The sequence below is a fragment of the Hesperophylax consimilis genome, chromosome 19, assembly GCF_061612785.1.
Source record: "Hesperophylax consimilis isolate HC1 chromosome 19, BYU_Hcon_1.0, whole genome shotgun sequence".
Taxonomy (NCBI): domain Eukaryota; kingdom Metazoa; phylum Arthropoda; class Insecta; order Trichoptera; family Limnephilidae; genus Hesperophylax; species Hesperophylax consimilis.
Window position 1 is genome coordinate 20,224,835 of NC_142854.1, and position 13,857 is coordinate 20,238,691.

At 34.1% G+C, this 13,857-nt stretch overlaps 1 protein-coding gene across 1 annotated transcript; it reads right to left on the minus strand.

Moving 5' to 3' along the window:
* Nucleotides 1–209: 209 nt before the first annotated feature.
* Nucleotides 210–7,519, minus strand: LOC149414966 (zinc metalloproteinase nas-4-like). Its single transcript, XM_089642952.1, has 6 exons — nt 7,411–7,519; nt 4,889–5,083; nt 3,035–3,144; nt 2,207–2,411; nt 1,097–1,233; nt 210–299 (listed from the first exon to the last, which is right to left on the minus strand). The coding sequence occupies exons 1-6, from the start codon at nt 7,517–7,519 to the stop codon at nt 210–212; spliced, it is 846 nt and encodes a 281-aa protein (XP_089499078.1).
* Between the last annotated feature and the right edge of the window lie 6,338 nt (nt 7,520–13,857).

The following is a 13,857-nucleotide window of genomic DNA, read 5'->3' on the forward strand; positions in this document are numbered from 1 at the left end:
CTAGCATCAAGAGCAACTGATATACCGCCTATATACGAGCGACGTTGCCACTCTTCGACCAAGTTCGACCTTACTGCACAGATTTTTAGTAATTTTTAGAATTTTTGTATGGAACTTCTATAAAAGTTATATGTGTTTTTTTCGACGTCAGAAATTAGTAAATGTGTTTTATTGTGACAATTTGAGAAGGCCTTAATTCTGGTAATTAGTCAATATCCCGGACACTTATACTGTCTATTCAGCTTCATAATATCTCCGTCGCTCATTCCCATGCGTTGACCGATTTTGGCTGATGTTTCCTGGAACAAATAAATTTTTGAAAATGTTGAACATTGAAAATTAATAAATAACAACACAATTGATCACGAGCGATGGACAAGCTGAAAAATACGTTAAAAGAAGGTAACTATAGTTGTGAACGATGAATAGGTACTTGAAATAAGTGGATGCTTGTGAGTTCAGAGAGTATTTTCACGAGAGATGGAAAGATTGATAGGGATATTGGAAGAAGGGTTAGTGCAGAAAACTCTGTTAATGGAGGACTGAATACAGTATGAACTTATAAAAAAGTTGGCCAAAGAAACGAGACAATCAGTCTACTATGGAATGCTGAAATCAGTACTGATGAAAGGCAGTGAGGCTTGGAACTGGCTGATGAAGAATTAATGTAGGATGACTGAGGTATAAATGACTTCCCAGAGGTATGTAAAACCATGAATTCATCTACGTAATGTGGAGATCTAGAAAGAATACAAGGCTCATGCGAACTAAATTAATCAGACAGCTACGCTTAGATGGTTTAAACACGAAGAGCAGATTGACAAAGAAAGGAGTATGAGCAGAATACGGGGACACCAGGGATGCCCGAGGATATCATGACATGATCAAGTGAATTAACCAAGAATTAACCAATTTATGAGTCATTATATCAGGCAAAAAGATACGTGAATGCAGCAAGGAGTGTGTCTCAAAACTGAGACCTTAGGCGGTCCATCCCATGTGTAGGTTTGTTTGGTTAGTTTGGTTTGTGGTTTGTTTGTTATTTTTCTCAAATTTTAATGGTACTGTTATAATAAGATATAAAAGGACTAGTTACCTTTATCGGAACAATAGTCCTATTTCCATCTGTGCTAAATCCATACTCAGAATAGTGAAGGACACTTTCGTAGTCGTATTCCACTCCGTGGTTGGTTACCACGCTTGAAGTGTATTTGTTGAAGTTGTGCTCAGTACCTGGAAAAAATGCAAAACATTATTAGTTACTTTAAAAAGAAGCTGAATTTATTTTACATCAATAATTTCATATTTGTGATAACCGCCTTGTAGTGTTCAAATATCACAGGCTCTCGGAAAGTTTATACGTAGTTCAAAGATCTTCACGCAGGACCGTTAAAAGTGGAGGAGTGTTCACCGCAGAAATTGGTGTGGGACCACAATCCTCAGCAATGATTCTTGAAGAAGATGTTGATAAGGCACACGAATAACTTCACAGTTGACCAGATCAAATGGTCTTAAATGAAACTGGACTGAGTGAGCATCTCATAAACTAGACGTTAAGTTTACAGCTTCAATATGATGCTATCAATATGAGAAGCACGTAATGTTTGACCTTTTAAATATAATATGAAGTGCAATCTACTGTTGAGTTTGGTTTCGACTTCTGATTTGCTTAATCTTGAATACTTGGTTTGTTGTACTGCTCTAAGAAACTGACGTTATTGATAATTTTCATTTTGCTGTGCCTACAACTTCCCAACTTGTGTGTTTCATCCTTCCTACAACATTGTGATAGTTCTAGTCTCTAGTGTAGATGGTATAGAGTTACCGGACAGATGTCGGTAGTGTATAGGATCACCACGGTAGGTACCAAGGTACGGGGTGACCAGATTTCGAGAAGCAGAGATATTATTTTATGAGAGTACAATACAGAAGACGTTGGCCTCCAGGCCATCCTACACACTCGTTCCCGATTATACGTGCTTTTAGTCTATACACAACGAAGTGGAGAGGCGACCATATATAACCACCGATATCTGTCAGCTACTCTATAACTTCTATGATCTATCTACACTACAGTTATATATGGCTAAGAGCTCAAACTATCGCAGTCATTATGCGGATCCCTGTTTGCACCGTTGATATTTACCTCACGAGAACGTGTCCTCTTTTATAGTTTCATCAAAGAATATTATAATAAACAATTTACCTGGTCGGATTTTGTCCCACACAATTCTGACAAAGTCATCTCTGTCGTGCGTACTTTGCATATGATAGAAGCCCAGCGCGTGTAAGAACTCGTGAACGATAGTACCGTGCCGCCAGCACCCCGATCCCGGGTTGTTTAAGGCCAGGTTGAGAGTCTGAACCCCTCCGACCATACCGACGCTGGAATAACAGCCGGAATTGTAGCCCTAGAACACATTTTTTTCCATTAACTCCTCACGGAAGTGGATGAGAAACATAATTGCCTCAGGTTAAGGGTATTTTTTAAGGAAATTCTGAGGAGGAAAAGGGGATGAGGTGTGTGTAGAATTGAGGGTGTCAGTGTATCCAGGAATGACGAACATTTGACAGCATACTTCTCACTATGGAGCATGGTGATAGTTCGAGAGATTCCGGCTTGAGAGGTCAAAGGATCTCCCTCAACCGTCTTTTCTTGATCCGGCCACCACGCAGTTGGTGGCCAGATGCATCCACTGCCAACTGGACTAACCTTACCCCATAAGTTACCAATGTTGCAAACACCTAGAGGTGACCTATGGCGGCCGTATTGTCTATCTAATTAATGGTTTCTGGGGCGCACGGTACCCATAAGCACCATTCAAATTGAAATTTGTGAATGCACTTATTCTTCCAAGGAAGACATATTTTTAAAACATTTCCAATGATAAATATAATGTCTTATTATAAATGCGTTGAACAGACAGGTTGATACATGTTGCACGAATGTTGTGTAGTTTCAGGACAGAACAGTTTGAAATCAACAGACCAGTTCAAGTTACTGAATTATAATTTAACTACAAGTAAATCTCACCACAACATTAACATAATTTGGAGTGGACATCTTCGACTTCTTAAATTTCACGCAGGATGATTTTGAAATTTCCTCCATCGCCTCCGCGATTGCCTCTGCATGGGAGTCAACTGCAAAAATAATTAATAAAAATATTCAAATTGTAAATTATTAAACAATATTTATGCTTGTCATATCGAAAGTATTAGAATTCACTTCCTACAACGATGTCCTTTCCTAGCTGCTTAACCCTTTCAGTCCCAGTGTTAATTCAAATTAACATGAACTTTGTGATTTTTTTTACCGTAACGGTAGCAATTTAGAAAAACCATGTTTTCGTTTTCTTATAGCTTGTAGTCTTTTCTGTGGTGTCTATTTTTTCCGCTCGGTTGAAATCCTTATTCCCGCCACAACAACGATAAATATTTTGACATCTGCTGATTGTGAGTTTCATCGAATTTCTGCCGTCATTGATTACTTAATTTAAGGTGAGATATCAATATTTTATACTCGAATTACAAATATTTTAACGCATTAAGATGTGTTCTATAATAATAACATCAGTTCAATTCACTGATCACAGTCTTTTTCCCAGAATATTGTAAATGAATTTCAATATTCATTCAAATTAACACTGGTAGTGACGGACATGTTTTCGACTAGTATGGCGAATTTTTAAAGATGATTATTTCCTTGATTATTTCTTTATTTCTGGATAAATTTTAGTTAAAATGTTATTTGTTTGTACCTTAGAGATAAACACTTCATTGTAAATGTGCATTTTTGACATGAAACAGTTATTTGTATTACTTTTGTGTTATGTTATGTTGACATATTCAATACCAACTTGGCAAGTTTTGTGGATCATTTATAACATTTATTTCAACAATACTCCTAAACACACCATGTAAACCAACAAATAGCTGTAATTTTCTGTTTTTGTTTCTTGTGTTTGTATGACTTGTTGCATAGCTTTTATCAAATGTAATTTTATTCTTATTTTCTATGTTTCAAAGTATTTGTCAAATTAAAATTATACTACCAACCATGTAAAAGCCCTCTGGGCGTTAGATAAATAAACAAATAATAAATAAATAAATAATAAATAAATAAATAATAAATAAATAAATAATAAATAAATAAATAATAAATTTTTATTTTACCTTTCTATTTAAAAAATACCCTCTGACGCATATAAAATTTTCTAAAAAAAAATACAAAATTAAATACCAAAAATTTTCAAATAATTTTCTAATCAAGCATTACATATTTGATAATTGTGAAAAAAATAATGCGGGTGTGAAAGGGTTAAGCTGATTATTGTTGAGAGCAGTACTTATCCAACGAATTAGATGATATCTGTAATGTAATATGAACATGGTTATTGAAAATTGTGCACGTGATTTTAAAATACAACTCCCCATCTTGATCTATACCAGCGAAGTTCGTTCATTTTGTGGCAAAAGTGTTGTCGTATTTTGTTGCGTGTCGTTTCGCTAGAAAGTAGTGTAAGATTTTGAACTATTGTTGCTTTAAGCGACACGCCGCCTAGAAGCTATATATTTTTTAATATTAATATAGCTGATTAAATTATTAATGATCAAGTCTGCAACAGTCTCCACCTAAAATATTTTTTACTGCCTAAAATTCGTGTTTGAAAAATGATCTTCAGAGATAGTCTAACTTGCTGGAAGACAAATTTGCTTCGTGCAGACCAACAAAAGGTAAAAAGCAATGCTTCTTCCGATCTTTCGACTGCGAGATAGTACACTTTATTATTGATTTATGTTTTCCAAAACCAATAATATGTTTGATGATTGATTTACTAAGCACGGAAGGGTTCAATAAATTTAAATTAAAGTCAAGAAAACTTACGCAATAATGCACTGAGATTATAGTACAATGTATTGTTGGTCCATAGCTTTTTAGGGTTCAGTATGGCGTTCCTTGTTCCAGCATAGTCCTCTACAAACGAATCCACTTGTTCTGAAGTCAGTACGATATCTCCCTCAAACTTGCCGCTATTCTCCCAGTCGTTCTGGAGGTCTGCCAGCTCTGGACTTAATGGTTCTAGAAGTTACAGAACGACGGGATTTATGTGGTGTTGCATTGAATTTTTACAACTGTTTAAAGAAGCGAAGCTTGCAGTCCACACTAGAGTGCTGATACAACCCTGATGTATGGCCATGTCTTCCTCGGTCATCCACGTTTTCTTATACCATTCTCATTCACGTCATACATTCTTCTTACACTTCTTTCTTCGTTCATTGGCTCGGCATACCCGAAGCGTCCTTTTCTTAATTTTAATCATTACGCTTACGTCAGCCATGCATTCTGCGAATCTCCACATTTCTTACACGATCATACGTTATGATTTTACAACACATACGCCTCAGGGATATAGCATCTACAACATTCAGTCTACTTTCATCCTTCCTCTGCCAGTTGCATGGCTCCCTGCCATACATATTACATAGGGTAGATATCAGTACTCCATTGTACACTGCTAGCTTTCGCTTTTTTAGACATTTTTGTTCAGTCCCCTATTTATGGAGTTTATTTTACCGATATTGCTTCCTTGTCGATATTGTCCTGCTACACCCTCAGGGTATCTTGCACGGTTGATCGATAAAACCCTAATATGGAATTGATATAAATATTATTACAATATTGCCTAAAACCATCATCTATGGTCAGTTAGCAATAATTGCGAACACGGTCAGAAAATGATTCCGACAGTCGGTAGACAAAAACTGTTTGCTTTTAGCGCGGCACCCAAGGCGTCAGATAAACTTCGGTTAACTGCCAATATACACCTTTTTTTAATAACGCGTTCGTTAAACAAAATAACTGGATTATTAATGAACGAAAGTGAACAAACGAAGCTCTTAGAATTGAAATAAACCTTACACGCGATAAATTGATTTCATTAACTAACTAACTAACTCTTTTAGTGTCAAAAAGTACATGCGGACGCCAATGTATATTAAAGTTAGTATTACAAAACAACATCATTCAATTTATTAGCATTTTTATTTTGTACGTTACCGTTTGACCTTTAGAAATGGACAGACCCGCCATTGTTGCCGTCGAACAACGTTTTCTTATTTATTTCATGTCAATATCGGTTTGGCTATTAACAGCACAACTTTAATAGGGATACTGATATCACATCGTTGTAAATTCCGTAAAGGATCTCGGTGTCGTCTTTGATCCCGAACTGAAATTCTCTGACCATATATCGCAGCTCACTCAGTTTTGCTACAAACTTCTTGGGTTCGTCATTAGGACATGCAAGCAGTTCAATTACCAAGATGCTATGTTAGCGTTGTTCGATGGCATACTGAGAAGCAAGCTGGAGTATGCGAGCGATGTTTGGGCACCGTAGCACCAGAAGTACATTGATATTACAGAGCAAATCCAGAAGAAATTCCTCAGGTATGTCTATATGCGGACGCATGGAACCTATCCTAGGTTCATGCACCATATCGACTTACTTGAGGAAACTAATTCTGTGAGTCTGGAAACTAGGCGGAAAGCAAGTCTAGCTATTATGTCTTTAAAAATTTTATCGATAGCCCATTCCTCTTGGGATGCTATGATTTATATGTACCAGACCACTACAGCCGAAGTCGATACCATGACTTATTCAGAGTACCAAAAGGCAATGTGGTATGATTTGTTTTCGACTGTTTTCCTAACTGTAACATATCTGTAAGTTTGTCACATGTAGTACTCGTTTATCTACCAAAACTGACACTAGGTATAAAGAGCAACTTGTTTGTATAACGCGATGTTCTATGTTTCCTCTGTTTGTTTTAACGTTGGGACGTTGGTGCATGCTGTTCGCCACCACATGGTCCAGTGTTGAAGTTCCGACCATCATTTGCAATAATTTCAAATAGCAGCGTTTAGTGCTTACAGTCCTGTGCTTCATGGTTGTTAAAGTTAATTTATTACCCGTTTGATTGTGCACCTTTTTTATAGTGAAAATAATTACAGGATTTCCTACTGGAACCTTTAATGGTTAACATAAATGGTTTTATTTTTAATGTCGTAGCTTTAAATCTCCGACAGCTAGGAGCGAATTGGATGGATGCTTGTAATTGCTACTTTTGTGGCTTGTTCCGTGCCTTTCGTTAACTTCTACAAAGTCGAAATCCAGAAACAAAATCCAGAATGACCATAACTGACATAAAACATAAAACCGACGTCCTGGTAAAGCATTGAATGACAGGGGAGTGGTGCTGTTGAACGAACTAGCAAAGAATTTGGATGTAAGTGACTGTTCTCTAAATGACTTAAAACAATTATTAAAGAGTCACCTAGTTAAATGCTGATATGACTATGTACATACATTGGTCGACGTTCTGATAGATTGGTATTTTCAAACTTACTTTCATACGTCCCATCGACAGTTTTCTCCAAGAAATCCCTGAAATTGGCAATATCATTACTGGACCTAGCGACACCAGCTTCAACAAAGGTGATCCCGACAAGAAGCATTATTATTGCGAGGCCAACCATTTTGAGTTCTGAAACAAATTTCTACATTTTATAAAGCTCAGTTCAAAGAGACTGATACATACTTTATTGAATGAAAAAAACGCACTTTGTAATTCACCACCATTTTAATTGAATTAATAACTGACAGCCAACCAGTTTTCGCCTATCTCAAGCTTCATCAGATTTTGTTTGATTTATAATGTGTAATACTTATTCAGCGGACGGCTTTCGTGGTAGGGTGGTCACGATCCTTGGCTACGATTCCTGAAGTCACGGGTTCAAATCTCGTCGTGCGTAAGTAAATTTTATTTAATTAATTTGTGTAATTTTCACACTTTATCAATTTAAAATAATACATAGTATATAAGTAGCAAGTTCCTTGCTTGAAAGCCGTAATTTTTGAGCAGACCTGAATAGCCAGGTACTTCTCTTCATACCCCAATTGGGGATGTCGTAGTATCAAGGTCTCCAGTCGGTTGAGAGCAGTTGGGACTGTTACGCGGTACTCGCATTAAAAAGTCTATGAATGTAGATATTTATATTTACCTTTTAGAAGAAATGATTAGTGACTTGATGAAATTTTGTATTAACTAAAAAGACGACTCACTTTTGCAAAGCACAGCACTAAACTACAATACGATGGCGAAATTGCATTCATTTATAAACATTATAAATGCACGCATCTCTTTGGCAAAATAATGCCAAAAGAACGGTAAGATTCTCGTTATCTAATGTTCAATTGGCAAAACTGTGAAAACATTTTATTCATGGATACATGGAATTACAGATTACAAACACTTTTTTGAAGAAAGAAAAAGATATATAGGAACGTATTAATTAACAAATTAATGTACAATGTAAATACAATGCTAATATACCTATCTATAAATGATATGAATGAATTATTTTCAAAGATTTAACTGTCAGTATTAAAGTTTTTGGTCTTATCTTGTCTTTGGGTTTATGTCAGTGCTAAAAAGGGTTGCTTGGTTCATACACAGAGGTGGACTGACCCAGAGGGCAATATTGACTTTTAGTTTTGGTGGTCCATTATAAAATAATGTGCAAACTCTCGTTCCAGTTCCTGTTCTTTTTCTCATTCTTCAACTTGTTCTAGTCTTTGTTTTTGTCATTGTGCTTGTTCATGTTCTAATCTTCGTTCTTGGTATTGTGATTGTTCTTGTTCTTGTGATTGTTGTTGTTATTGGTATTGTGATTGTTCTTGTTATTGTGATTGTTGTTGTTATTAGTATTGTGATTGTTCTTGTTCTTTCGATTGTTCTTATAATTGGTCTTATGATTATTCTTGTGATTGTTTTTATGATTGTTCTTGTAATTGTTATTGTTCTTGTCATTCTAGTTGTTCCTGTTCTTATCTTTGTTCTAGTGATTGTGATAGTTATTGTTCTTGTTCTCGTTATTGTTCTTGTAATTGTTCTTGTTATTGTTCTTATGATTGTTCTTGTAATTGTTATTGTTCTTGTCACTGTAGTTGTTCCTGTTCTTATCTTTGTTCTTGTGATTGTGATAGTTATTGTTCTTGTTATCGTTATTGTTCTTGTGATTGTTCTTGTTATTGTTCTTGTAATTGTTATTGTTCTTGTCACTGTAGTTGTTCCTGTTTTTATCTTTGTTATTGTGATTGTGATCGTTATTGTTCTTATTCTTGCTCTCGTTATTATTCTTATTATTATTCTTGCTATTGTTCTAATATTCGTTATTGTTTTTGCGATTGTTATTATAATTGTTCTTGTGTTTTGTGATTGTTCTTGTGATTGTACTAATTTATTTATTTATTTAAACGCCCATTGGGCTTTTACATACATTGTTATTAGTGTTATTACATTAACTATGTGACATTGAAAAGTTTACGTACATATATAAATAAAATAGTTATTATATCTGTATTACATAAATGTTTTACAAATAATACAGAATACCATTATGGAGAACAGTTTTTTTTTTCTTTTTTTACTTACTTAGAAAAATAAATGGATTGAAATTAATCAGCATTTATAGGGACTTAAAATCATATTCGAATTGTTATTTAAATTACAATATTAATTTGTAAAGTTAAAACATATATATTAAAGTTAAAAAGTCATAAAAGAAGTCATAAAAGAAAAGAGTGAAAAAAACAGAAGCTAAAAAATGGTTTTTTTACTATGGAGTGGAGAAGTCATACATATCAGCAAAGTGTTTATGTAGATTTCGTTTGAGCACTGCTACGGAATCTCTAAATATATCAATAATGATTGTTATTGTTCTTGTGATTGTTTTTTTATTGAATTACCTAGCTATTCGGACCGGTACACCAAACATGGCTAAAGCCATTGGCAAATGGCATCGTTTCAAATCTGAATGGTGGTCCTACACTAAGCCAACACTGAGAGTATATTCTACTCTAAAACGTGCTGCAAATATTACTATTCATTATCTTAAACGAGTAAATTGTGAAATAACACAAATTAATCAAATTAAATTTACTTGCGCACACCGAAATTTTAACCCTCGACATCCAGCTTGCTTTTCGAGAGCCTTACCCCTCGACCACTGAAGTAAAAAATATTTGTAAAATAACATTAAGGCGATGCACTACGTCGTGTAATATTTTAAATTGAGCCGCTATCAATAACAGCCCTTACGTAGATGGCGATAAGGTTTAAATTCCCGCTTAACACCATCCGCCTGTTTTGATTTATGCAAGAAAAAAACATGGCCAAAGAGTGCCTTTTATTTTATTTTGTGGATGTTCAGGCATAAATATTTAATTTTTTTTCGATCATTTTATAAATAACCTAATTTGCCACATTATACAATAAAATCATAACCGAAAATGGGTTCGTTAGTAGGAGATTTTGAACTTTAAAACAGTTTTCATAGGCCTTATACATTATTTTTTTCTGGGCTTATAAATAGACTTATCTGAAAAAATACTCGATTATTTTAAAGGCCAAGATGTATTCTACTCGCAGTATTTAGTTAAAGCATCTGAAACATTTCAAAACTTTCAACGTGATTTTGCATTACTACGTATGGCATCGCCTTAATATTAAATGGGACTATAGTGTTTGGTTTAACCCTGTTCAAATGTAAGCATTTGACCCGTTACATGAATAGCAAACGTTCTCATTTGCGCCCTAATCGCTTCGCGTATCGCAAGTCGTAAAAGGCCCAAAGGCTGTATTTTTATATCTTCATTGACTGTTTATCGTTAGCTTCAAATGTAAGTATCTCGTTAACAGCATGACATCCACAATACATAATTGTTATTCACATAAGGAACGATAGTATGAATGACTACACTGCTTTTTAAAGCCAAAAAGTGTTTAAAAAATATATCCATTCTACGAAACTACACGAAGAAAAATGAATATTTCTAAATTATTAAGTTATCTTCAAATTATTGGTAATTCGATTAAAAACGGGATTGCAGGCAATTAACCGATAAACTTTTAGTAAATTCCTAACATATTACCATATAACCTAACATAAAAAATCTAATATTTTCGCATTTCGTCATTATACATTATCAGAGAAAATGCAGGTGCATGAACATGTGTTCCGATATGTTAGAAATTTGAAAACAGGTTATCAGGAAATGGCCGGCAATCTCGTTTTTAACCGGATTACTAATAATTTGAAAAGATTCTAAATAAATTAGCAATCCTCATTTTTCTCTGTGTGCTCGGAAAAAAACAAGTATTGCTGATCTATGAAAATCCGTTCTATAATAAGAATGTTAGTACTTTCAGAATATATCGGAACACGTGTTCATGAACCAAAATAATGAATTCCTAGACTACCCAATCAGGTTGTCGCCTTCAATGAAATTAAATGTTATTTAAATGAGCATAGTTTTTCATTTCGTTCATCTGTAAATTGATTTGTACGTTCCGTTTCCGTGTCAAGATGGTGGTCGCAATCTGAATTTATACCTATGTATAACATTTTTGTCATTGACATTTTAAGTTTTATATATCTTAAAAATATATGTTATAAAATTATGATTATAAGTACATGTGTGTTGTTTATATACAAAGCTGGAGGTTCGTGTTCAAATCCCGGCGTGCGCAAGTAAATTTAATTTAACTGATTTGTGTTATTTCACTTATTTAAACTAATATAAAGTATATTTGCGGCACATTCCATAGTGGAATATACTCTCAGTATCGCCCTGGTGTAAGACCATTCAGAATTGAAGCGTTGCTTTAAAATGCTTTAGCCGTGTTTGGCGACAAGATCTGAATAACCAGGTACTTCCCCACCTTCCTCTTCCCATCTCCTTCATCTCCGCATTACCTTCAGTCTCACAACATACTACAATTGGGGATTTCATAGCATAACTGACTCCAGACGGTTCGGAGTAGTTCTAAAAAAACAGCTGAAATGTTAATCATATGAAATTTCCTCGAAAATTATTAAAAACACACTTTGGCCTGTTATTTAACTGGTTATAGGTATGAAAAAAATTCACAGTGTATCTTTAAATGCAACTTAGGCATTTATCGCGAGATTTCTGCTATATTTAAACAAGTCGTGTTTTATTGTAAAATTACTAGTCGTCCCTAATATTTTTAAACAGAGACATAATACACCGTTGCTGTTTCAGAGTGCCAAAATTTTACCTGTTAAGGCTATACTATGGCAAAAAATCATAATTCAGTATATATTTACCCCGCAGCATAAAGAAAAATTAGAACATAAATACAGTACTAGATTCACGCGAAATGACGGGAATAGTTCCGAAATTTAATAATAAATACGGACAGAGAACGTTTGAATACAACATACCGAAGATATTTAATTTATTACCTGACACTATAAAGCAATGTAAATCTATGAATAAGGTTAAATATATGGTGAAAAATTGGCTATCGGAAAAAAAATATTTATTTTAATATGTATGAAAAATTGTATGAAAAAATTGTTAATTCTGTAGATATAAGATGTAAATTATAACTTTAAAAAATGTATTTGAAACTAACTTTAAGCACCTGTTGACAAGCCAATTCCATCGGCTTAGCAGGACTTGTTTGTTGATATTATGTATTAACTATTTATTCAATAAAAAAAAAATAAAAAAAAATAAAAAAATTACATATTGTTATATCTGCTTTACTATGCAGACTTCGGTGTTGGGAACTCTTTGAAATTAGCAAAAGGAAGTATTTACGTTACAATAAAAGGTCTGGATTAAACTAAACTGTTCATTACCCGAGGGTTGGTAATTCTCTGGCTCCCGAGGAGCTTGCTCTCTGACAATATCATCTCGCAAGTAACTATTACACTCTAGCGACATCTGACGGAATCTGGAGTAAGCTTTATGACTAGCGCCATCTATCGATTAAATACTCAACCTAAAAAACTTTCTCTTAATTATTATCGTTTTTTTAAATATTAGCGTGCTCTCTTTACAATTCGTATATATCATCTTCCTTTAAAACCATCTTTTTCTTCTTTTTTAACGCTTACTACGAAGCCTTATTGATTCAGTAAATATTATATTTATTTCAATATCACAGTAGTTACCTGACTGAAGAAATTAATAGTTCTGTGAACATTGAACGTTGCGTTCTAATTTTGCATTATTATAAATAAATCAAAACTAAAATTTCCTCTAAGATTTTGTGAGAAGGTAGTTAAATACCTATAATACCTATTTATAAGCCATAAATTTTGTGTACTTATGTTTTTTTTTAAATATTTCAAATAAGGAATTATACTTTTTTTTCACAGAAACGTCACTATCTCAATGACAATTCTTTTTTTAAACATTCTTCTGGCAGTTAGTTACCATAATATTGAAAAAATGCAAATGAAATCTACAAACAAACACCACCATTTCTCATTGAAAAATGAATCTTTACTGAATCATTCAAACGGTGAATAACAAACAAATTTACAGGTAGACGAAATGCAAAACGGTCGAGTTAAGTAATTATAAATTTATAACATGGTTTTAATTTGTTCAGTTGTTTGGTTTTGGTTTCAGTATGTATTTGGTGTCGGTATAGTATTTATATCTGATCTCCCTTCTGATTTTCTTGACTATTTTGTTGAATAATTGTAATGGTTTTCTTAAAAATCACCTTTGAGATCAAGGTTACGGTTAGGTTGGATTGTTGTTGACCTTGATCTATCGGTATTTCAATGGAAGAATGCTTCGAGGAACTAGTGTGATCGATTGGTCGCGAAGCACACCAAACTCGCGCTCAGCACGGTGTCACTTGAAAACTGGGACCCAATTTTCATTTCAGTAGACAACTGTTCGCATGCGATAATTATCTACGTTGTCTATGGTTTTTCTATCATCGATTAATTATCTTCTAATTTTC

What these genes read in the sequence shown, in the direction of transcription:
- LOC149414966 (XM_089642952.1), bottom strand. Translation starts at nt 7,519, where the DNA reads ATGCTTCTTGTCGGGATCACCTTTGTTGAAGCTGGTGTCGCTAGGTCC. An exon ending in TAATCTCAGTGCATTATTGC is followed by an intron (nt 3,145 to 4,888) that starts GTAAGTTTTCTT and finishes TTATTTTTGCAG; the next exon opens with TTGACTCCCATGCAGAGGCA. An exon ending in GTGGGACAAAATCCGACCAG is followed by an intron (nt 1,234 to 2,206) that starts GTAAATTGTTTA and finishes CATTTTTTCCAG; the next exon opens with GTACTGAGCACAACTTCAAC.